The sequence below is a fragment of the Pristiophorus japonicus genome, chromosome 19 (genome assembly GCF_044704955.1).
Source record: "Pristiophorus japonicus isolate sPriJap1 chromosome 19, sPriJap1.hap1, whole genome shotgun sequence".
NCBI classification, from domain to species: domain Eukaryota; kingdom Metazoa; phylum Chordata; class Chondrichthyes; family Pristiophoridae; genus Pristiophorus; species Pristiophorus japonicus.
The window spans coordinates 3555633-3581431 of record NC_091995.1 but is presented as its reverse complement, the minus strand read 5'-3'; the positions used below and the strand labels follow the sequence as shown (position 1 = coordinate 3581431).

General features: G+C 54.5%; 1 protein-coding gene across 1 annotated transcript in view; it reads left to right on the top strand.

Annotated features, from left to right (window-relative positions):
- LOC139230626 (superkiller complex protein 2-like) overlaps positions 1-25445 on the top strand; it is a 170498-nt gene extending 145053 nt beyond the window's left edge. The window contains exons 27-30 of the mRNA XM_070862442.1: positions 1081-1184; positions 6618-6753; positions 18157-18206; positions 25293-25445. Coding sequence (XP_070718543.1) covers positions 1081-1184; positions 6618-6753; positions 18157-18206; positions 25293-25445 — 443 coding nt within the window. The remainder of the gene's footprint in view (positions 1-1080; positions 1185-6617; positions 6754-18156; positions 18207-25292) is intronic.
- The last annotated feature ends 354 nt before the right edge of the window (positions 25446-25799 follow it).

Sequence of the window (25799 nt, the reverse complement as noted above, 5' to 3'; positions counted from 1 at the left end):
CTCTAGGTCTGTAACCCTGCAGGTTACTGCACTTTAAGTGCCCATCCAACCTTCTCTTAAAAGTGGTGAGGGTTTCTGCATCCACCTCTCTTCCAGACAGCGAGTTCCAGATCCCCACAACCCTCTGCGTAAAGAACCCTCCCACCCCTCAAATCCCCTCTAAACCTTCCACCAACCACCTTAAAAAAAAAATTGTGAAGAAGATATCACATTGGCGACGCAGGATGGGATAATCGGATTCCCGAGCTGAAATTGTTGTTGGTTTGGAAGATCCAGGCAAGCGCCAGAGCGACTTTGAGACGTTCTTTGTTTTGCAGAGCAGCTAAAAATCCAAGGTAGCCTGTGTGTGTATGATGGCATACAAAAGATATCATCCATCATCATAGGTAGTCCCTCGGAATCGAGGAAGACTTGCTTCCACTCTAAAAATGAGTTCTTAGGTGGCTGAACAGTCCAATACGGGAACCACAGTCCCTGTCACAGGTGGGACAGACAGTGGTTGAGGGAAGGGGAGGGTGGGACAGGTTTGCCGCACGCTCCTTCCGCTGCCTGCGCTTGGTTTCTGCATGCTCTCGGCGACGAGACTCGAGGTGCTCAGCGCCCTCCCGGATGCACTTCCTCCACTTAGGGCGGACTGGTCTTTGGCCCAGGGACTCCCAGGTGTCGGTGGGGATGTTGCACTTTATCAGGGAGGCTTTGAGGGTGTCCCTGTAACGTTTCCTCTGCCCACCTTTGGCTCGCTTGCCATGAAGGAGTTCCGAGTAGAGCGCTTGCTTTGGGAGTCTCGTGTCGGGGCATGCGGACAATGTGGCCCTGCCCAGCGGAGCTGGTCGAGTGTGGTCAGTGCTTCGATGCTGGGGATGTTGGGCCTGGTCGAGGACGCTAACGTTGGTGTGTCTGTCCTCCCAGGGGATTTGTAGGATCTGGCGCAGACATCGTTGGTGGGTGGTGATCTAGAAGATATCACAATGAGAGTGCTGGCTCTGGGTAGATTGTTCTTAGCCTGGTCCGCTGCCTCAAAACAGTGCAAAAATAAAAAAAAAATCAACTACGTTCCATAAATATATGTCTTTGTTGCAGTGAGTGAACTTCTGCCATCTCTGGGAATTGTTGAAGCAAAGTTCATTCAGACTGTTCACAGCAAACGTGGCTTGAAAACCGTGCAGATAAAGACCAGTGAATCGGTGAGTGAAAGTACATAATAGTCTCGCAATTGCCCACGTACCAACAAGATTTTGAGCCAGCGACGATGAAGGAATGGCAATATATTGTCCACGTCAGGATGGTGTGGGAGTGCGAGGGGAAAGCTGGAGGTGGTGGGATTTATAGAATGTTTAAAGCACAGAAGGAGGCCATCCGACCCCCGCGACCCTGTGCCCGCTCTCTGCAACAGCACCTCAGCTAGAAACATAGAAACTAGGAGCAGTAGTCGGCCATTCGGCCCTTCGAGCCTGCACCGCCATTCAATATGATCAGGGCTGATCCTCTATCTCAACACCATATTCCCGCTTTCTCCCCATACCCCTTGAAGCCTTTTGTGTCTAGAAATCTATCTCTCTCCCTCTTAAATATATTCAGTGACTTGGCCTCCACAGCCTTCTGTGGTAGAGAATTCCACAGGTTCACCACCCTCTGAGTGAGAACATTTCTCCTCATCTCGCTCCTAAATTTCCTACCCCGTATCCTGAGACTGTGACCCCTTGTTCTAGACTTCCCAGCCCCGGGGAAACATCCTCCCCGCATCCAGTCTATCCAACCCCGTCAGAATTTTATACCTTTCAATGAGATCCCCTCTCATTCTTCTAAACTCTAGTGAATACAGGCCCAGTCGACCCAATCTCTCCTCATACCACAGTCCTGCCTAGTCCCACTCCCCTAGCCCTTTTCCCGTAGCCATGCAAGCACTTCGGGTACTTATCCATCATCATACGCAGTCCCTCGGAATCGAGGAAGACTTGCTTCCACTCTAAGAATGAGTCCTCAGGTGGCTGAACAGTCCAATACGGGAACCACAGTCCCTGTCACAGGTGGGACAGACAGTGGGTTGAGGGAAGGGGAGGGTGGGACTGGTTTGCCGCACGCTCCTTCCGCTGCCTGCGCTTGGTTTCTGCATGCTCTCGGCGCCGAGACTCGAGGTGCTCAGCGCCCTCCCGGATGCACTTCCTCCACTTAGGGCGGACTGGTCTTTGGCCAGGGACTCCCAGGTGTCGGTGGGGATGTTGCACTTTATCAGGGAGGCTTTGAGGGTGTCCTTGTAACGTTTCCTCTGCCCACCTTTGGCCCGTTTGCAGTGAAGGAATTCCGAGTAGAGCGCTTGCTTTGGGAGTCTCGTGTCTGGCATGCGGACAATGTGGCCCTGCCCAGCGGGGCTGGTCGAGTGTGGTCAGTGCTTCGATGCTGGGGATGTTGGGCCTGGTCGAGGACGCTAACGTTGGTGCGTCCAATTCCCGATTAAAAGCCACAATTGAGTCGGCCTCCACCAGGCACTGAATTTCAGATCCTGACCACTGGCTGTGGGAAGAGTTTTCCCCGCATGTCGATTTGGTTCTTTTGCCAGTCGCCTTAAATCCGTGACCTCTGGTTCCTGACCCTTCCACCAATGGGAACAGTTTCTCTCTATCTGCTCTGTCCAGACCACACATAGAAACATAGAAACATAGAAAATAGGTGCAGGAGTAGGCCATTCGGCCCTTCTAGCCTGCACCACCATTCAATGAGTTCATGGCTGAACATTCAACTTCAGTACCCCATTCCTGCTTTCTCACCATACCCCTTGATCCCCCTAGTAGTAAGGACCTCATCTAACTCCTTTTTGAATATATTCAGTGAATTGGCCTCAACAACTTTCTGTGGTAGAGAATTCCACAGGTTCACCACTCTCTGGGTGAAGAAGTTTCTCCTCATCTCGGTCCTAAATGGCTTACCCCTTATCCTTAGACTGTGACCTCTGGTTCTGGACTTCCCCAACATTGGGAACATTCTTCCTGCATCTAACCTGTCTAACCCCGTCAGAATTTTATATGTTTCTATGAGGTCCCCTCTCATTCTTCTGAACTCCAGTGAATACAAGCCCAGTTGATCCAGTCTTTCTTGATAGGTCAGTCCCGCCATCCCGGGAATCAGTCTGGTGAACCTTCGCTGCACTCCCTCAATAGCAAGAATGTCCTTCCTCAGGTTAGGAGACCAAAACTGTACACAATACTCCAGGTGTGGCCTCACCAAGGCCCTGTACAACTGTAGCAACACCTCCCTGCCCCTGTACTCAAATCCCCTCGCTATGAAGGCCAACATGCCATTTGCTTTCTTAACCGCCTGCTGCACCTGCATGCCAACCTTCAATGACATGATTTTGAAAAACCCTCCAAATTGTGCCGGAGGCGTAGGGAGTGAATGGCCCAGAAATCGCTGTCGGCTGGGAGGAAAAGCAATGTGTGAGGAGGACACAAACAATCTGCAAAAGGACATAGACAGGCTAAGTGAGTGGGCAAAAATTTGGCGGATGGAGCATAATGTTGGAAAGTGTGAGGTCATGCACTTCGGCAGAAAAAAAAAATCAAAGAGCAAGTTATTATTGAAACGGAGAAAGATTGCAAAGTGCCGCAGTACAGCGGGACCTGGGGGTACTTGTCCATGAAACACAAAAGGTTAGTATGCAGGTACAGCAAGTGATCAGGAAGGTCAATGGTATCTTGGCCTTTATTGCAAAGGGGATGGAGTATAAAAGCAGGGAAGTCTTGCTACAGTTATACAGGGTATTGGTGAGGCCACACCTGGAGTACTGTGTGCAGTTTTGGTTTCCATATTTACGAAAGGATATACTTGCTTTGGAGGCAGTTCAGAGAAGGTTCACTCGGTTGATTCCGGAGATGAGGGGGTTGACTTATGAGGAAAGGTTGAGTAGGTTGGGCCTCTACTCATTGGAATTCAGAAGAATGAGAGGTGATCTTATCGAAATGTATAAGATTATGAGGGGGCTTGACAAGATGGATGCAGAGAGGATGTTCCCACTGATGGGGGAGACTAGAACTAGGGGGCATAATCTTAGAATAAGGGGCCACCCATTTAAAACTGAGATGAGGAGGAATTTCTTCTCTCTGAGGGTTGTAAATCTGTGGAATTCGCTGCCTCAGAGAGCTGTGGAAGCTGGGACATTGAATAAGTTTAAGACAGAGATAGACAGATTTTTGAGCGATAAGGGAATAAGGGGTTATGGGGAGCGGGCAGGGAAGTGGACCCGAGTCCATGATCGGATCAGCCATGATCGTATTAAATGGCGGAGCAGGCTCGAGGGGCTGTATGGCCGACTCCTGCTCCTATTTCTTATGTTCTTATGCCGGGAATGGGCCTATCTGCCACATCCAGCACAAAGCAGCCCACTTGATCGGCACCCCATCCGCCATCTTAAACATCGGGGCAGAACTCGCGGCCTCGCCGGGTCCATACGGAGTGTGTACGGATCCGGGAAGGCTTCGGAAAAGTCGGCTTTCAGTGCACAACGCGCATGCGCTGAAAACCGGCTTTCCCGATCGGTCGCGGCCGGAGCTTGTCAGATGATCCGCATCTCGGGAGCGAGGACATTTCCACGGACAAGATAGCGGGATTTACCCAGATCTTGCCCGGCAAAATGTCCTCAAAACTCTTGCGCCTGATAGAAGCAGGGGACATAGCCTACTGGTACAGGCGTAAGAGTTTTAAAACACACAAAAACATTTTAAAATGAAATGGTAACAACACCTTTTATTGATAAAAACCCTCCCCACTGCGGGAAGTCTTGCTACAGTTATATTGGCGAGGCCACAGCTTGTGTTGAGAAAACCTGCCTTTCACAGGAGGGTGACAACTGGTCTCGGGCTGAGATGGGAAGTTCAGAGAAGGTCGATTCCTGAGATGAAGGGGTTGTCTTGTGAAGAAAGGTTGAGGAGGTTGGGCCTGTACTCGTTGGGGTTTAGAAGAATGAGAGGTGATCTTATTGAAACGTATACGATTATAAGAACATAAGAAATAGGAGCAGGAGTAGGCCATACGGCCCCTCGAACCTGCTCCGCCATTTAATACGATCATGGCTGATCCGATCATGGACTCAGCTCCACTTCCCTGCCCGCTCCCTTATTCCCTTATCGGTTAAGAAACTGTCTATTTCTGTCTTAAATTTATTCAATGTCCCAGCTTCCACTGAGGCAGTGAATTCCACAGATTTACAACCCTCAGAGAAGAAATTTCTCCTCATCTCAGTTATAAATGGGCGGCCCCTTATTCTAAGACCATGCCCCCTAGTTCTAGTCTCCCCCATCAGTGGAAACATCCTCTCTGCATCCACCTTGTCAAGCCCCCTCATAATCTTATACGTTTCGATAAGATCACCTCTCATTCTTCTGAATTCCAATGAGTAGAGGCCCAACCTCCTCAACCTTTCCTCATAAGTCAACCCCCTCATCTCCGGAATCAACCGAGTGAACCTTCTCTGAACTGCCTTCAAAGCAAGTATATCCTTTGGTAAATATGGAGACCAAAACTGCACGCAGTATTCCAGGTGTGGCCTCACCAATACCCTGTATAACTGCAGCAAGACTTCCCTGCTTTTATACTCCATCCCCTTTGCAATAAAGGCCAAGATACCATTGGCCTTCCTGATCACTTGCTGTACCTGCACACTATCCTTTTGTGTTTCATGCACAAGTACCCCCAGGTCCCGCTGTACTGCAGCACTTTGCAATCTTTCTCCATTTAAATAATAATTTGCTCTTTGATTTTTTTTCTGCCAAAGTGCATGACCTCACACTTTCCAACATTATACTCCATCTGACAAATTTTTGCCCACTCACTTAGCCTATCTATGTCCTCCTCCAGATTTTTTGTGTCCTCCTCACACATTGCTTTTCCTCCCATCTTTATATCATCAGCAAACTTGGCTACGTTACACTCAGTCCCTTCTTCCAAGTCGTTAATATAGATTGTAAATAGTTGGGGTCCTAGCACTGATCCCTGCGGCACCCCACTAGTTACTGATTGCCAACCCGAGAATGAACCATTTATCCCGACTCTCTGTTTTCTGTTAGTTAGCCAATCCTCTATCCATGCTAATATATTACTCCCAACCCCTGAACTTTCATCTTGTGCAGTAACCTTTTATGTGGCACCTTGTCAAATACCTTCTGGAAGTCCAAATACACCACATCTACTGGTTCCCCTTTATCCACCCTGTTCGTTACATCCTGTGTGTTTTTAAACTCTTACTCCTGTACCAGTAGGCTATGCGCCTGCTTCTATCAGGCGCAAGAGTTTTGAGGACGCTTGCCGGGCAAGATACGGGTAAATCCCGCAATCTTGCCCTTGCGAATGTCGTCGCTCCCGCGATACGGAGGATCTGTCGAGCTCTAGCTTGACGGATCGGAAAAGCCGATTTTCAGCGCCTGTGCATTGTGCACTGAAAGCTGGCTTTTGCAATTCCTTCCCCGGCTCCGCACACACTCCGTACGGATCCTGGGGAGGCTGAGAATTCTGCGCCCATTCCTGGCATCTGGATTAGAGACGAGAGGGCTGCCAATGGAATCAAACCTTAAACACTGGCCGCACAAATATAGGTGGACGCGGTTGAAATTCTTCAATGTGTATTTCAGGAAAAGTCTTTGTGCGAACAGGATGCCCTCCAGGCTTCCATATACGTCAATGTGAGTGACGTCAAAGAAGTGGTCACTGATCGCTTTCTGTGCACGGGAGGAAGCACAAGCAGTAAGGAGGCCATTAGCTGCAAAGGTAAATGTCCTGGTCTCGTCCAGTTTCCTCCTCTCCTAAACACCAAAAGCTCGGTCAAAGAGGGAGGTTTTAAGGAGCGGGTTGAAGGAGGAAAGTGAGGTGGAGAGGCGGAGAGGTTTAGGGAGGGAGTTCCAGAGCTTGGGGCCCAGGCAGCTGAAGGCACGGCCACCGATGGTGGAGCGATGATAATCAGGGATGGTCAGGAGGGCAGAATTAGAGGAGCGCAGACATCTCGGGGGGTTGTGGGGCTGGAGGAGATTTATCATCATAGGCAGTCCCTCGGAATCGAGGAAGACTTGCTTCCACTCTAAAAGTGAGTTCTTAGGTGATTGAACAGTCCAATACGAGAGCCACAGTCCCAGTCACAGGTGGGACAGACAGTGGTTGAGGGAAGGGGAGGGTGGGACTGGTTTGCCGCACGCTCCTTCCGCTGCCTGCGCTTGGTTTCTGCATGCTCTCGGCGACGAGACTCGAGGTGCTCAGCCCCCTCCCGGATGCACTTCCTCTACCCAGGGTGGTCTTTGGCCAGGGACTCCCAGGTGTTAGTGGGGATGTTGCACTTTATCAGGGAGGCTTTGAGGGTGTCCCTTGTAACGTTTCCTCTGCCCACTTGGGGCTCGTTTGCCGTGAAGGAGTTCCGAGTAGAGCGTTTGCTTTGGGAGTCTTGTGTCAGGCATGCGGACAATGTGGCCCTGCCCAGCGGAGCTGATCGAATGTGGTCAGTGCTTCGATGCTGGGGATGTTGGGCCTGGTCGAGGACGCTAACGTTGGTGCGTCTGTCCTCCCAGGGGATTTGCAGGAACTTGCAGAGACAATGTTGGCGGTATTTCTCCAGTGACTGTATATGGTCCATGTCTCTGAGCCATACAGGAGGGCGGTATTACTACAACCCTGTAGACCATGAGCTCGCTGGCAGATATGAGGGCCTGGTCTTCGAACACTCTCTTCCTCAGGCGGCCGAAGGCTGCACTGGCGCACTGGAGGCGATGTTGGATCTCGTCATCGCTGTCTGCCTTTGCTGATAATAAGCTCCCGACGTGTGGAAAGTGGTCCATGTTTTCCAGGGCCGTGCCGTGGATCTTGATGTTGGAGGAGATTACAGAGATAGGGAGGGGGTGAGGGCCATGCAGGGATTTGTAAACAAGGAGGAGAATTTTGAAATCGAGCCGTTGCTTAACTGGGAGCCAGTGTAGGTCGGCGAGCACAGGGGGTGATGGGTGAGTGGGACTCGGTGTGAGTTAGGACACGGGGTCAGTGAGCACAGGGGGTGATGGGTGAGTGGGACTGGGTGTGAGTCAGGACACGGGGCAGTGAGCACAGTGGGTGATGGGTGAGTGGGACTGGGTGTGAGTTAGGACACGGGTCAGTGAGCACAGGGGGTGATGGGTGAGCGGGACTCGGTGTGAGTTAGGACACGGGGTCAGTGAGCACAGGGGGTGATGGGTGAGTGGGACTCGGTGTGAGTTAGGACACGGGGTCAGCGAGCACAGGGGGTGATGGGTGAGTGGGACTGGGTGTGAGTTAGGACACAGGGCAGTGAGCACAGGGGGTGATGGGTGAGTGGGACTGGGTGTGAGTTAGGACACGGGTCAGTGAGCACAGGGGGTGATGGGTGAGTGGGACTGGGTGTGAGTTAGGACACGGGGTCAGTGAGCACAGGGGGTGATGGGTGAGTGGGACTGGGTGTGAGTTAGGACACAGGGCAGTGAGCACAGGGGGTGATGGGTGAGTGGGACTGGGTGTGAGTTAGGACACAGGGCAGTGAGCACAGGGGGTGATGGGTGAGTGGGACTGGGTGCGAGTTAGGACACGGGTCAGTGAGCACAGGGGGTGATGGGTGAGCGGGACGTGGTTCGAGTTAGGACACGGGGCAGTGAGCACAGGGGGTGATGGGTGAGTGGGACTGGGTGTGAGTTAGGACACGGGGTCAGCGAGCACAGGTGGTGATGGGTGAGTGGGACTGGGTGTGAGTTAGGACACGGGGTCAGCGAGCACAGGGGGTGATGGGTGAGTGGGACTCGGTGTGAGTTAGGACACGGGGTCAGCGAGCACAGGGGGTGATGGGTGAGTGGGACTCGGTGTGAGTTAGGACACGGGGTCAGCGAGCACAGGGGGTGATGGGTGAGTGGGACTCGGTGTGAGTTAGGACACGGGGTCAGCGAGCACAGGGGGTGATGGGTGAGTGGGACTCGGTGTGAGTTAGGACACGGGTCAGTGAGCACAGGGGGTGATGGGTGAGTGGGACGTGGTTCGAGTTAGGACACGGGGTCAGTGAGCACAGGGGGTGATGGGTGAGTGGGACTCGGTGTGAGTTAGGACACGGGGTCAGTGAGCACAGGGGGTGATGGGTGAGTGGGACTGGGTGTGAGTTAGGACGCAGGGCAGTGAGCACAGGGGGTGATGGGTGAGTGGGACTGGGTGTGAGTTAGGACACGGGTCAGTGAGCACAGTGGGTGATGGGTGAGTGGGACTGGGTGTGAGTTAGGACACAGGGCAGTGAGCACAGGGGGTGATGGGTGAGTGGGACTGGGTGTGAGTTAGGACACGGGTCAGTGAGCACAGTGGGTGATGGGTGAGTGGGACTGGGTGTGAGTTAGGACACAGGGCAGTGAGCACAGTGGGTGATGGGTGAGTGGGACTGGGTGCGAGTTAGGACACGGGTCAGTGAGCACAGGGGGTGATGGTTGAGCGGGACGTGGTTCGAGTTAGGACACGGGGCAGTGAGCACAGGGGGTGATGGGTGAGTGGGACTGGGTGTGAGTTAGGACACGGGGCAGTGAGCACAGGGGGTGATGGGTGAGTGGGACTGGGTGTGAGTTAGGACACGGGGTCAGCGAGCACAGGTGGTGATGGGTGAGTGGGACTGGGTGTGAGTTAGGACACGGGGTCAGCGAGCACAGGGGGTGATGGGTGAGTGGGACTCGGTGCGAGTTAGGACACGGGGCAGTGAGCACAGGGGGTGATGGGTGAGCGGGACTCGGTGCGAGTTCGGACACGGGGGCAGCAAGCACAGGGGGTGATGGGTGAACGGGACTGGGTGTGAGTTAGGACACGGGGTCAGCGAGCACAGGGGGTGATGGGTGAGTGGGACTGGGTGTGAGTTAGGACACGGGGTCAGCGAGCACAGGGGGTGATGGGTGAGCGGGACTGGGTACGAGTTCGGACACGGGGCAGTGAGCACAGGGGGTGATGGGTGAGTGGGACTGGGTGTGAGTTAGGACACGGGGGCAGTGAGCACAGGGGGTGATGGGTGAGCGGGACTGGGTGCGAGTTCGGACACAAGGCAGTGAGCACAGGGGGTGATGGGTGAGCGGGACTGGGTGTGAGTTTGGACACGGGGGCAGTGAGCACAGGGGGTGATGGGTGAGCGGGACTGGGTGTGAGTTCGGACACGGGGCAGTGAGCACAGGGGGTGATGTGTGAGCGGGACTCGGTGCGAGTTAGGACACGGGGGCAGTGAGCACAGGGGGTGATGGGTGAGCGGGACTGGGTGTGAGTTCGGACACGGGGGCAGTGAGCACAGCGGGTGATGGGTGAACGGGACTCGGTGTGAGTTCGGACACGGGGCAGTGAGCACAGGGGGTGATGGGTGAGCGGGACTGGGTGTGAGTTAGGACACGGGGGCAGCGAGCACAGGGGGTGATGGGTGAGTGGGACTGGGTGTGAGTTAGGACACAGGGCAGCGAGCACAGGGGGTGATGGGAGAATGGGACTGGGTGCGAGTTCGGACACGGGGCAGTGAGCACAGGGGGTGATGGGTGAGTGGGACTGGGTGTGAGTTAGGACACGGGGTCAGCGAGCACAGGGGGTGATGGGTGAGCGGGACTGGGTACGAGTTCGGACACGGGGCAGTGAGCACAGGGGGTGATGGGTGAGTGGGACTGGGTGTGAGTTAGGACACGGGGTCAGTGAGCACAGGGAGTGATGGGTGAGCGGGACTGGGTGCGAGTTCGGACACAAGGCAGTGAGCACAGGGGGTGATGGGTGAGCGGGACTGGGTGTGAGTTCGGACACGGGGGCAGCGAGCACAGGGGGTGATGGGTGAGCGGGACTGGGTGTGAGTTCGGACACGGGGGCAGTGAGCACAGGGGGTGATGGGTGAGCGGGACTGGGTGTGAGTTCGGACACGGGGCAGTGAGCACAGGGGGTGATGGGTGAGCGGGACTCGGTGCGAGTTAGGACACGGGGCAGTGAGCACAGTGGGTGATGGGTGAGCGGGACTCGGTGCGAGTTCGGACACGGGGGCAGCGAGCACAGGGGGTGATGGGTGAACGGGATTGGGCGTGAGTTAGGACACGGGGGCAGCGAGCACAGGGGGTGATGGGTGAGTGGGACTCGGTGTGAGCGAGGACACGGGTCAGCGAGCACAGGGGGTGATGGGTGAGCAGGACTGGGTGTGAGTTAGGACACGGGGTCAGCGAGCACAGGGGGTGATGGGTGAACGGGACTGGGTGTGAGTTAGGACACGGGGTCAGCGAGCACAGGGGGTGATGGGTGAGTGGGACTGGGTGTGAGTTAGGACACGGGGTCAGCGAGCACAGGGGGTGATGGGTGAGCGGGACTGGGTACGAGTTCGGACACGGGGCAGTGAGCACAGGGGGTGATGGGTGAGTGGGACTGGGTGTAAATTAGGACACGGGGGCAGTGAGCACAGGGGGTGATGGGTGAGTGGGACTGGGTGTGAGTTCGGACACGGGGCCAGCGAGCACAGGGGGTGATGGGTGAGCGGGACTGGGTGTGAGTTCGGACACGGGGGCAGTGAGCACAGGGGGTGATGGGTGAGCGGGACTGGGTGTGAGTTCGGACACGGGGCAGTGAGCACAGGGGGTGATGGGTGAGCGGGACTCGGTGCGAGTTAGGACACGGGGCAGTGAGCACAGTGGGTGATGGGTGAGCAGGACTTGGTGCGAGTTCGGACACGGGGGCAGCGAGCACAGGGGGTGATGGGTGAGCGGGACTGGGTGTGAGTTCGGACACGGGGCAGTGAGCACAGGGGGTGATGGGTGAGCGGGACTCGGTGCGAGTTCGGACACGGGGGCAGCGAGCACAGGGGGTGATGGGTGAACGGGATTGGGCGTGAGTTAGGACACGGGGGCAGCGAGCACAGGGGGTGATGGGTGAGTGGGACTCGGTGTGAGCGAGGACACGGGTCAGCGAGCACAGGGGGTGATGGGTGAGCAGGACTGGGTGTGAGTTAGGACACGGGGTCAGCGAGCACAGGGGGTGATGGGTGAACGGGACTGGGTGTGAGTTAGGACACGGGGTCAGCGAGCACAGGGGGTGATGGGTGAGTGGGACTGGGTGTGAGTTAGGACACGGGGTCAGCGAGCACAGGGGGTGATGGGTGAGCGGGACTGGGTACGAGTTCGGACACGGGGCAGTGAGCACAGGGGGTGATGGGTGAGCGGGACTCGGTGCGAGTTAGGACACGGGGCAGTGAGCACAGTGGGTGATGGGTGAGCAGGACTTGGTGCGAGTTCGGACACGGGGGCAGCGAGCACAGGGGGTGATGGGTGAGCGGGACTGGGCGTGAGTTAGGACACGGGGGCAGCGAGCACAGGGGGTGATGGGTGAGTGGGACTGGGTGTGAGCGAGGACACGGGTCAGCGAGCACAGGGGGTGATGGGTGAGTGGGACTGGGTGTGAGTTAGGACACGGGGTCAGCGAGCACAGGGGGTGATGGGTGAACGGGACTGGGTGTGAGTTAGGACACGGGTCAGTGAGCACAGTGGGTGATGGGTGAGTGGGACTGGGTGTGAGTTAGGACACAGGGCAGTGAGCACAGGGGGTGATGGGTGAGTGGGACTGGGTGTGAGTTAGGACACGGGTCAGTGAGCACAGTGGGTGATGGGTGAGTGGGACTGGGTGTGAGTTAGGACACAGGGCAGTGAGCACAGTGGGTGATGGGTGAGTGGGACTGGGTGCGAGTTAGGACACGGGTCAGTGAGCACAGGGGGTGATGGTTGAGCGGGACGTGGTTCGAGTTAGGACACGGGGCAGTGAGCACAGGGGGTGATGGGTGAGTGGGACTGGGTGTGAGTTAGGACACGGGGCAGTGAGCACAGGGGGTGATGGGTGAGTGGGACTGGGTGTGAGTTAGGACACGGGGTCAGCGAGCACAGGTGGTGATGGGTGAGTGGGACTGGGTGTGAGTTAGGACACGGGGTCAGCGAGCACAGGGGGTGATGGGTGAGTGGGACTCGGTGCGAGTTAGGACACGGGGCAGTGAGCACAGGGGGTGATGGGTGAGCGGGACTCGGTGCGAGTTCGGACACGGGGGCAGCAAGCACAGGGGGTGATGGGTGAACGGGACTGGGTGTGAGTTAGGACACGGGGTCAGCGAGCACAGGGGGTGATGGGTGAGTGGGACTGGGTGTGAGTTAGGACACGGGGTCAGCGAGCACAGGGGGTGATGGGTGAGCGGGACTGGGTACGAGTTCGGACACGGGGCAGTGAGCACAGGGGGTGATGGGTGAGTGGGACTGGGTGTGAGTTAGGACACGGGGGCAGTGAGCACAGGGGGTGATGGGTGAGCGGGACTGGGTGCGAGTTCGGACACAAGGCAGTGAGCACAGGGGGTGATGGGTGAGCGGGACTGGGTGTGAGTTTGGACACGGGGGCAGTGAGCACAGGGGGTGATGGGTGAGCGGGACTGGGTGTGAGTTCGGACACGGGGCAGTGAGCACAGGGGGTGATGTGTGAGCGGGACTCGGTGCGAGTTAGGACACGGGGGCAGTGAGCACAGGGGGTGATGGGTGAGCGGGACTGGGTGTGAGTTCGGACACGGGGGCAGTGAGCACAGCGGGTGATGGGTGAACGGGACTCGGTGTGAGTTCGGACACGGGGCAGTGAGCACAGGGGGTGATGGGTGAGCGGGACTGGGTGTGAGTTAGGACACGGGGGCAGCGAGCACAGGGGGTGATGGGTGAGTGGGACTGGGTGTGAGTTAGGACACAGGGCAGCGAGCACAGGGGGTGATGGGAGAATGGGACTGGGTGCGAGTTCGGACACGGGGCAGTGAGCACAGGGGGTGATGGGTGAGTGGGACTGGGTGTGAGTTAGGACACGGGGTCAGCGAGCACAGGGGGTGATGGGTGAGCGGGACTGGGTACGAGTTCGGACACGGGGCAGTGAGCACAGGGGGTGATGGGTGAGTGGGACTGGGTGTGAGTTAGGACACGGGGTCAGTGAGCACAGGGAGTGATGGGTGAGCGGGACTGGGTGCGAGTTCGGACACAAGGCAGTGAGCACAGGGGGTGATGGGTGAGCGGGACTGGGTGTGAGTTCGGACACGGGGGCAGCGAGCACAGGGGGTGATGGGTGAGCGGGACTGGGTGTGAGTTCGGACACGGGGGCAGTGAGCACAGGGGGTGATGGGTGAGCGGGACTGGGTGTGAGTTCGGACACGGGGCAGTGAGCACAGGGGGTGATGGGTGAGCGGGACTCGGTGCGAGTTAGGACACGGGGCAGTGAGCACAGTGGGTGATGGGTGAGCGGGACTCGGTGCGAGTTCGGACACGGGGGCAGCGAGCACAGGGGGTGATGGGTGAACGGGATTGGGCGTGAGTTAGGACACGGGGGCAGCGAGCACAGGGGGTGATGGGTGAGTGGGACTCGGTGTGAGCGAGGACACGGGTCAGCGAGCACAGGGGGTGATGGGTGAGCAGGACTGGGTGTGAGTTAGGACACGGGGTCAGCGAGCACAGGGGGTGATGGGTGAACGGGACTGGGTGTGAGTTAGGACACGGGGTCAGCGAGCACAGGGGGTGATGGGTGAGTGGGACTGGGTGTGAGTTAGGACACGGGGTCAGCGAGCACAGGGGGTGATGGGTGAGCGGGACTGGGTACGAGTTCGGACACGGGGCAGTGAGCACAGGGGGTGATGGGTGAGTGGGACTGGGTGTAAATTAGGACACGGGGGCAGTGAGCACAGGGGGTGATGGGTGAGTGGGACTGGGTGTGAGTTCGGACACGGGGCCAGCGAGCACAGGGGGTGATGGGTGAGCGGGACTGGGTGTGAGTTCGGACACGGGGGCAGTGAGCACAGGGGGTGATGGGTGAGCGGGACTGGGTGTGAGTTCGGACACGGGGCAGTGAGCACAGGGGGTGATGGGTGAGCGGGACTCGGTGCGAGTTAGGACACGGGGCAGTGAGCACAGTGGGTGATGGGTGAGCAGGACTTGGTGCGAGTTCGGACACGGGGGCAGCGAGCACAGGGGGTGATGGGTGAGCGGGACTGGGTGTGAGTTCGGACACGGGGCAGTGAGCACAGGGGGTGATGGGTGAGCGGGACTCGGTGCGAGTTCGGACACGGGGGCAGCGAGCACAGGGGGTGATGGGTGAACGGGATTGGGCGTGAGTTAGGACACGGGGGCAGCGAGCACAGGGGGTGATGGGTGAGTGGGACTCGGTGTGAGCGAGGACACGGGTCAGCGAGCACAGGGGGTGATGGGTGAGCAGGACTGGGTGTGAGTTAGGACACGGGGTCAGCGAGCACAGGGGGTGATGGGTGAACGGGACTGGGTGTGAGTTAGGACACGGGGTCAGCGAGCACAGGGGGTGATGGGTGAGTGGGACTGGGTGTGAGTTAGGACACGGGGTCAGCGAGCACAGGGGGTGATGGGTGAGCGGGACTGGGTACGAGTTCGGACACGGGGCAGTGAGCACAGGGGGTGATGGGTGAGCGGGACTCGGTGCGAGTTAGGACACGGGGCAGTGAGCACAGTGGGTGATGGGTGAGCAGGACTTGGTGCGAGTTCGGACACGGGGGCAGCGAGCACAGGGGGTGATGGGTGAGCGGGACTGGGCGTGAGTTAGGACACGGGGGCAGCGAGCACAGGGGGTGATGGGTGAGTGGGACTGGGTGTGAGCGAGGACACGGGTCAGCGAGCACAGGGGGTGATGGGTGAGTGGGACTGGGTGTGAGTTAGGACACGGGGTCAGCGAGCACAGGGGGTGATGGGTGAACGGGATTGGGTGTGAGTTAGGACATGGGGCAGCGAGCACAGGGGGTGATGGGAGAATGGGACTGGGTGCGAGTTCGGACACGGGGCAGTGAGCACAGGGGGTGATGGGTGAGCGGGACTGGGTACGAGTTCGGACACGGGGCAGTGATCACAGGGGGTGATGGGTGAGTGGGACTGGGTGTGAGTTAGGACACGGGGCAGTGAGCACAGAGGGTGATGGGTGAGTGGGACTGGGTGTGAGTTAGGACACGGGGTCAGCGAGCACAGGGGGTGATGGGTGAACGGGATTGGGTGTGAGTTAGGACACGGGGCAGCGAGCACAGTGGGTGATGGGAGAATGGGACTGGGTGCGAGTTCGGACACGGGGCAGTGATCACAGGGGGTGATGGGTGAGTGGGACTGGGTGTGAGTTAGGACACGGGGGCAGTGAGTACAGGGGGTGATGGGTGAGCGGGACTGGGTGCGAGTTCGGACACAAGGCAGTGAGCACATGGGGTGATGGGTGAGCGGGACTGGGTGTGAGTTCGGACACGGGGGCAGTGAGCACAGGGGGTGATGGGTGAGCGGGACTGGGTGTGAGTTAGGACACGGGGCAGCGAGCACAGGGGGTGATGGGAGAATGGGACTGGGTGCGAGTTCGGACACGGGGCAGTGAGCACAGGGGGTGATGGGTGAGCGGGACTGGGTACGAGTTCGGACACGGGGCAGTGAGCACAGGGGGTGATGGGTGAGTGGGACTGGGTGTGAGTTAGGACACGGGGGCAGTGAGCACAGGGGGTGATGGGTGAGCGGGACTGGGTGCGAGTTCGGACACAAGGCAGTGAGCACAGGGGGTGATGGGTGAGCGGGACTGGGTGTGAGTTTGGACACGGGGGCAGTGAGCACAGGGGGTGATGGGTGAGCGGGACTGGGTGTGAGTTCGGACACGGGGCAGTGAGCACAGGGGGTGATGGGTGAGCGGGACTGGGTGCGAGTTAGGACACGGGTCAGTGAGCACAGGGGGTGATGGGTGAGCGGGACTGGGTGTGAGTTCGGACACGGGGGCAGTGAGCACAGCGGGTGATGGGTGAACGGGACTCGGTGTGAGTTCGGACACGGGGGCAGTGAGCACAGCGGGTGATGGGTGAACGGGATTGGGTGTGAGTTAGGACACAGGGCAGCGAGCACAGGGGGTGATGGGAGAATGGGACTGGGTGCGAGTTCGGACACGGGGCAGTGAGTACAGGGGGTGATGGGTGAGTGGGACTCTGTGCGAGTTCGGACACAGGGCAGTGAGCACAGGGGGTGATGGGTGAGCGGGACTGGGTGTGAGTTCGGACACGGGGGCAGTGAGCACAGGGGGTGATGGGTGAGCGGGACTGGGTGTGAGTTCGGACACGGGGGCAGTGAGCACAGGGGGTGATGGGTGAGTGGGACTGGGTGTGAGTTCGGACACGGGGGCAGTGAGCACAGGGGGTGATGGGTGAACGGGACTGGGTGTGAGTTAGGACACGGGGGCAGTGAACACAGGGGGTGATGGGTGAGCGGGACTGGGTGTGAGTTAGGACACGGGGGCAGCGAGCACAGGGGGTGATGGGTGAACGGGACTGGGTGTGAGTTCGGACACGGGGCAGCGAGCACAGTGGGTGATGGGTGAGTGGGACTGGGTGTGAGTTCGGACACGGGGGCAGTGAGCACAGCGGGTGATGGGTGAACGGGATTGGGTGTGAGTTAGGACACAGGGCAGCGAGCACAGGGGGTGATGGGAGAATGGGACTGGGTGCGAGTTCGGACACGGGGCAGTGAGCACAGGGGGTGATGGGTGAGTGGGACTCTGTGCGAGTTCGGACACAGGGCAGTGAGCACAGGGGGTGATGGGTGAGCGGAACTGGGTGTGAGTTCGGACACGGGGGCAGTGAGCACAGGGGGTGATGGGTGAGTGGGACTGGGTGCGAGTTAGGACACGGGGGCAGTGAGCACAGGGGGTGATGGGTGAGTGGGACTGGGTGTGAGTTAGGACACAGGGTCAGTGAGCACAGGGGGTGATGGGTGAGTGGGACTGGGTGCGAGTTAGGACACGGGGGCAGTGAGCACAGGGGGTGATGGGTGAACGGGACTGGGTGTGAGTTAGGACACGGGGGCAGTGAACACAGTGGGTGATGGGTGAGTGGGACTGGGTGTGAGTTAGGACACGGGGGCAGTGAACACAGTGGGTGATGGGTGAGCGGGACTGGGTACGAGTTCGGACACGGGGGCAGTGAACACAGGCAGCTTCCACCCTTCAGGATGTGGTTCGGGACCTGGAGCATCAGGTCCTTCATTGAAACACCTGTGAACCCATCCCTTTTTGGCGTGGATACAAGACATCCTGGATACGAGGGACCGCCTATGGTGACGATGAGTCCGGGCATGGGCAGCCGAGTTTTGGCTCAACTCTTGTGTTCCATTTTCTTTTCAGGAGACTCAGGCGGACCTCTGTATATTAAGAAGCTGTATCGATATATCCAGGTCAGTATGCAATGAAACTGCGATGATTTAACATGCACAGGTCAGTCACACCTGATTCAAGACTGATGCAGTCTTACAATTAAGAGTCAAAGGGATTGACTCTTAAATTTTATTAGACTGTTAGCAGATATGAGGGACTATGGCTGATCTTCTCCCCCAATTCCACCTCCCTGCACTATCCCCATGTCCCTTGATTCTATTAGTGCCCTAAAATCGATCGATCTCAGCCTTGAATATACAGCATGTAAAATTCTGACGGGATTGGACAGGTTAGATGCAGGAAGAATGTTCTCGATGTTGGGGAAGTCCAGAACCAGGGGTCACAGTCTAAGGATAAGGGGTAAGCCATCTTGGACCGAGATGAGGAGAAACTTTTTCACCCAGAGAGTGGAATTCTCTACCACAGAACGTTGTTGAGGACAGTCCGTTGGATATATTCAAAAGGGAGTTAGATGTGGCACTTACGGCTAAAGGGATCAAGGGGTATGAAGAGAAAGCAGGAATGGGGTACTGAAGTTGCATGATCAGCCATGATCATATTGAATGGTGGTGCAGGCTCGAAGGGCCGAATGGCCTACTCCTGCACCTATTTTCTATGTTTCTATGACTGAGCCATCGACAGCCCTCTGGGGCAGAGAATTCCAAAGATTCACCACCCTCTGAGTGAAGAAATTCCTCCTCATCTCTGTCTTAAATGGCCTACTCCTTCTCCTGAGACTGCGCCCCCTGGTTCTACACTCCCCAGCCCGGGGAAACAACCTCTCAGCATCTACCCTGTAAATCCCCTTCAGAATCTTACATGTTTCGATGCTATCACCTCTCATTCTTCGAAATGCCAGAGAGTGTAGGCCCATTCTATTCAATCTCTCCTCATACCCTCTCTTCCCAGGAATCAATCTCGTGAACCTTCTCTGTCTTGACTATACTCAAAGACTGAGAATCCACAGCCCTCTGGGGCAGAGAATTCCAAAGATTCACCACCCTCTGAGTGAAGGAATTCCTTCTCATCTCATAGAAAACATAGAAACATAGAAATGTACAGCACAGAAGGAGGCCATCTCGGCCCATCGTGTCCATGCCGGCCGACAAAGAGCCACACGGCCCTCGGTCACCAGCCCTGAAGGTTACATATAAACCATCGAACAATGACGGAAAGGCAAAGAGCACCCAGCCCAACCAGTCCGCCCCACACAACTGCGACATCCCTTATACTGAAACATTCTACACTCCACCCCAACCAGAGCCATGTGATCTCCTGGGAGAGGCAAAAACCAGATAAAAACACAGGCCAAATTAGGGAGAAAAAAATCTGGGAAAATTCCTCTCTGACCCATCCAGGCGATCGACACTAGTCCAGGAGATCACCCTGGCCGTATTCGATTCCCTGCAGTACTTACCATTGTATCTGCAACGTCCAACAAAAGGTCATCCAGTCTAATCCCAATTACCAGCTCTAGGTCCGTAACCCTGCAGGTTACTGCACTTTAAGTGCCCATCCAAACATCTCTTAAATATGGTGAGGGTTTCTGCATCCACCACTCTTCCAGGCAGCGAGTTCCAGATCCCCACAACCCTCTGTGTAAAGAAGCCCCCCGCCCCCTCAAATCCCCTCTAAACCTTCCACCAACCACCTTAAAACTATGCCCCCTCCACCAATGGAAATAGACCCTTACTATCCACTGTGTCCAGGTCCCTCAATATTTTGTACACCTCGATGAGGTCTCCTCTCAACCTCCTCTGTTCCAATGAGAACAAACCTAGCCTATCCAATCTGTCCTCATAACTAAGATTCTCCATTGCAGGCAGCATCCTAGTAAATCTCCTCTGCATCCTCTCTAGTGCAATCATGTCCTTCCTATAATACAGTGACCAGAACTGCACGCAGTACTCCAGCTGTGGACTAACCAAAGTATTATACCATTTAAGCATAACCTCCCTGCTCTTATATTCTATGCATCGGCCAATAAAGGCAAGCATTCCGTAAGCCTTCTTAACCACCTTATCCACCTGGCCTGCTACTTTCAGGTGATCTGTGGACAAGCACTCGAAGGTCCCTTTGTTCATCTACACTATTAAGTGGCCTACCGCTTAATGTGTATACCCTTTCCTTATTAGCCCTCCCAAAGTGCATCACCTCACACTTCTCTGAATTAAATTCCATTTGACACTGCTCTGTCCACCTGATCAGTAGATTGATATCCTCCTGCAGTCCATGACTTTCCTCGTCATTATCAACCACACAGCCAAATTTACTGTCATCTGCAAACTTCTTAATCATACCACAAATATTCAAATCTAAATCGTTGATATATACCACAAAAAGCAAGGGCCCCAGTACTGAGCCCTGCGGAACCCCACTGGAAACATCCTTCCAGTCACAAAAACATCCATCAATCATTACCCTTTGCTTCCTACCTCTGAGCCAATTTTGGATCCAACTTGCCACTTTGCCCTGTATCTCAGGGGCTTTAACCTTCATGACCAGTTCACCATGCGGGACCTTATCAAAAGCCTTGCTAAAGTCCGTATATACTACATCATACGCACTACCCTCATCAACCCTCTTGGTTACCTCCTCAAAAAATTCAATCAGATTAGTCAAACACGATCTTCCTTTAACAAATCCATGCTGACTGTCCCAAATTAATCCTTGCCTTTCTCAAATGGCTGACCCCTTATCCAGAGACTGTGATCCCTGCTTCTAGACACCCAGTCAGAGGAAACATCCTCCCTGCATCAACCCTAGCAAGAGTGAGAGGAAAGAGAGGTAGAGAGGTTCAGGCAGGGAGTTCCAGAGCTTGGGGCCCAGGCAGCTGAAGGCACGGCCACCGGCCACCAGAAGCAAAAGATAGAAAGAAGAAAAGCAGATAAACCCAAGTCAAAAAGCAAAAAGGGCCACATTACAGCAAAATTCTAAAGGGGAAAAGTGTGTTAAAAAGACAAGTCTGAAGGCTCTGTGCCTCAATGCGAATAGTATTCGGAATAAGGTGGACGAATTAACTGCGCAGACAGCAATTAACGAATATGATATAATTGGCATCACGGAGACATGGCTCCAGGGTGACCAAGGCTGGGAACTCAACATCCGGGGTATTCAACATTCAGGAAGGATAGACAGAAAGGAAAAGGAGGCGGGGTGGCGTTGCTGGTTAAAGAGGAAATTAATGCAATAGTAAGGAAGGACATTAGCTTGGATGATGTGGAATCGATATAGGTGGAGCTACGGAATACCAAAGGGTAGAAAACGCTGGTGGGAGTTGTGTACAGACCACCAAACAGTAGTAGTGAGGTTGGGGACAGCATCAAACAAGAAATTAGGGATGTGTGCAATAAAGGTACAGCAGTTATCATGGGCGACTTTAATCTACATATAGATTGGGCTAATCAAACTGGAGGAGGATTTCCTGGAGTGTATTAGGGATGATTTTCTAGACCAATATGTCGAGGAACCAACTAGAAGGCTGGCCATCCTAGACTGGGTGATGTGTAATGAGAAAGGACTAATTAGCAATCTTGTTGTGCGAGGCCCCTTGGGGAAGAGTGACCATAATATGGTAGAATTCTTTATTAAGATGGAGAGTGACACAGTTAATTCAGAGACTAGGGTCCTGAACTGAAGGAAAGGTAAATTCGATGGTATGAGACGTGAATTGGCTAGAATAAACTGGCAAATAACACTTAAAGGGTTGTCAGTGGATAGGCAATGGCAAACATTTAAAGATCACATGGATGAACTTCAACAAATTGTACATCCCTCTCTGGAGTAAAAATAAAACAGGGAAGGTGGCTCAACCGTGGCTAACAAGGGAAATTAAGGATAGTGTTAGATCCAAGGAAGAGGCTTATAAATTGGCCAGAAAAAGCAACAAACCTGAGGACTGGGAGAAATTTAGAATTCAGCAGAGGAGGACAAAGGGTTTAATTAGGAGGGGGAAATAGAGTATGAGAGGAAGCTTGCTGGGAACATAAAAACTGACTGCAATAGCTTCTATAGATATGTGAAGAGAAAAAGATTAATGTAGACAAACGTAGGTCCCTTGCAGTCGGACTCAGGTGAATTTGTAATGGGGAACAAAGAAATGGCATCCCAGTTGAACAAATATTTTGGTTCTGCCTTCACTAAGGAAGACACAAATAACCTTCCGGAAATACTGGGGGTGCGAGGGTCTAGTGAGAAGGAGGAACTGAAGGAAATCCTTATTAGTCAGAAAATTGTGTTAGGGAAATTGATGGGATTGAAGGCCGATAAATCCCCGGGATCTGATAGTCTGCATCCCAGTGTACTTAAAGAAGTGGCCCTAGAAATAGTGGATGCATTGGTGATCATTTTCCAACAGTCTATCGACTCTGGATCGGTTCCTATGGATTGGAGGGTAGCTAATGTAACACCACTTTTTTAAAAAGGAGGGAGAGAGAAAACGGGTAATTATAGACCTTTTAGCCTGACATCAGTAGTGGGGAAAATGTTGGAATCAATCATTAAAGATGAAATAGCAGTGCATTTGGAAAGCAGTGACAGGATCGGTCCAAGTCAGCATGGATTTATGAAAGGGAAATCCTGCTTGGCAAATCTTCTAAAATTTTGTGAGGATGTAAATAGTAGAGTGGACAAGGGAGAACCAGTGGATGTGGTGTATTTGGACTTTCAAAAGGCTTTAGACTAGGTCCCACACAAGAGATTGGTGTGCAAAATCAAAGCACATGGTATTGGGGGTAATGTACTGACGTGAATAGAGAACTGGTTGGCAGACAGGAAGCAGAGAGTCGGGATAAATGGGTCCTTTTCAGAATGGCAGGCAGTGACTAGTGGAGTGCCGCAGGGCTCAGTGCTGGGACTCCAGCTATTTACAATATACATTAATGATCTAGATGAAGGAATTGAGTGTAATATCTCCAAGTTTGCAGATTACACTAAACTGGGTGGCGGTGTGAGCTGTGAGGGGGACGCTAAGAGGCTACAGGGTGACTTGGACAGGTTAGGTGAGTGGGCAAATGCATGGCAGATGCAGTATAATGTGGATAAATGTGAGGTTATCCACTTTGGTGACAAAAACACGAAGGCAGAATATTATCTGAATGGTGGCAGATTAGGAAAAGGGGAGGTGCAACGAGACCTGGGTATCATGGTACATCAGTCATTGAAAGTTGGCATGCAGGTACAGCAGGCGGTGAAGAAGGCAAATGGTATTTTGGCCTTCATAGCTAGGGGATTTGAGTATAGGAGCAGGGAGGTCTTACTGCAGTTGTACAGGGCCTTAGTGAGGCCTCACCTGGAATATTGTGTTCCGTTTTGGTCTCCTAATCTGAGGAAGGATGTTCTTGCTATTGAGGGAGTTCAGGACTGACATATGAGGAGAGACTGGATCGACTGGGCCTGTATTCACTGGAGTTTAGAAAGATGAGAGGAGATCTCATAGAAACATATAAAATTCTGACGGGTTTGGACAGGTTAGATGCTAGAAGAATGTTCCCGATGTTTGGGAAGTCCAGAACCAGGGGACATAATCTAAGGATAAGGGGTAAGCCATTTAGGACCGAGATGAGGAGAAACTTCTTCACTCAGAGAGTTGTTAGCCTGTGGAATTCTCTACCGCAGAGAGTTGTTGATGCCAGTTTGTTAGATATATTCAAGAGGGAGTTAGATATGGCCCTTACGGCTAAAGGGATCAAGGGGTATGGAGAGAAAGCAGGAAAGGGGTACTGAGGGAATGATCAGCCATGAACTCATTGAATGGCGGTGCAGGCTCGAAGGGCTGAATGGCCTACTCCTGCACCTATTTTCTATGTTTCTATGATGGTTGAACGATTTTAATCAGGGATGCTCAGGAGGGCAGAATTAGAGGAGCGCAGACATCTGGGTGGGGGGGGGATTTATGGGGCTGGAGGAGATTACAGAGATAGGGAGGGGGCTGGAGGAGATTACAGAGATAGGGAGGGGGCGAGGGCCATGGAGGGATTTGTAAACAAGGATGAGAATTTTGAAATCAAGATCTTGTTTAACCGGCTGATCTGATCATGGACTCAGCTCCACTTCCCTGCCCGCTCCCCATAACCCTTCACTACCTCATCGCTCAAAAATCTGTCTATCTCCGCCTTCAATACAATGACCCAGCCTCCACAGCTCTCTGGGGGAGAGAATTACACAGATTTTCGAATTGCTGAGACAAGAAATTCCTCATCATTTCCATTTTAAATGGGCGACCCCATATTCTGAAACTATGCCCCTAGTTCGAGATAAGGGGATGGAGTATAAAAGCAGGGAAGTCTTGCTACGGTTATACAGGGTATTGGTGAGGCCACACCTGGAATACTGCGTGCAGTTTTGGTTTCCATGTTTACGGAAGGATATACTTGCTTTGGAGGCAGTTCAGAGAAGGTTCACTCGGTTGATTCCGGGGATGAGGGGGTTGACTTATGAAGAAAGGTTGAGGAGGTTGGGCCTCTACTCATTGGAATTCAGGAGATTGAGAGGTGATCTTATCGAAACGTATAAGATTATGAGGAGGCCTCGACAAGGTGGATGCAGAGAGGATGTTTCCACTGATGGGGGAGACTAGAACTAGGGGGCATGGTCTTAGAATAAGGGGCCGCCCATTTAAAACTGAGACGAGGAGGAATTTCTTCTCTGTTAATCTGTGGAATTCGCTGCGTCAGAGAGCTGTGGAAGCCGGGACATTGAATAAATTTAAGGCAGTTTCTTAACTGATAAGGGATTAAGGGGTTATGGGGAGCGGGCAGGGAAGTGGAGCTGAGTCCATGATCTGATCAGCCATGATGGTATTAAATGGCAGAGCAGGCTCGAGGGGCTGTATGGCCGACTCCTGCTCCTATTTCTTATGTTATGTTCTCATACGTTTCAATAAGATCACCTCTCATTCTTCTGAACCCCAACGAGCGCCTCCTGTCTCATCGCCGAGAGCTTGCAGAGACCAAGCTCAGGCAGCAGGAAGAGCGTGCGGCAAACCTGTCTTCATAAGACAGCCCCCTTCATCGCCGGAATCAACCTTCTCTGAACTTCCCATTTCAGCCCCGAGGCCCTCCTGCGAAAGGCAGGTTTTCTAACCGCTGTTTTTCTCCAAATTCCAGGTGGGAGTTGTAAGCTGGGGAGTGGTGAACCGGTGTGATGATTACAGACTACCGACTCACGCCCGCGATTTTCACGTCAATCTGTTCAAGGTGATGGACTGGCTGAAGCAACACCTGGGTAACGGCACCCAGTTTCTGGACCTGTCCCAGTAACTCACACACGCATGTCCACACCCCGTCCCCCACGACTGGTGCCCGAGGGTATTATTACAATGTCACTGTTTACCAGCCTGCTGCTCAAACGTCTTGTGTGTTGGGCAAGGTTCCTTACCTGCCAGACCTCGGCGATTTGCCAACTCGACGATGGTTCCCCCGTCATGCCAGCCGAGGTTCTTCGATTCTTTTAACCCGAAGAGCCCATCATCTCTCTCTCTCTCTCTCTCTCTCTCCATCCTCTGTGAATCTACAGAACCACAGAGTCAGGCTCCAACTTTGTTACAGACTGGTATATATGTATATATACGTTAGCGTCCTCGACCAGGCCCAACATCCCCAACATCGAAGCAC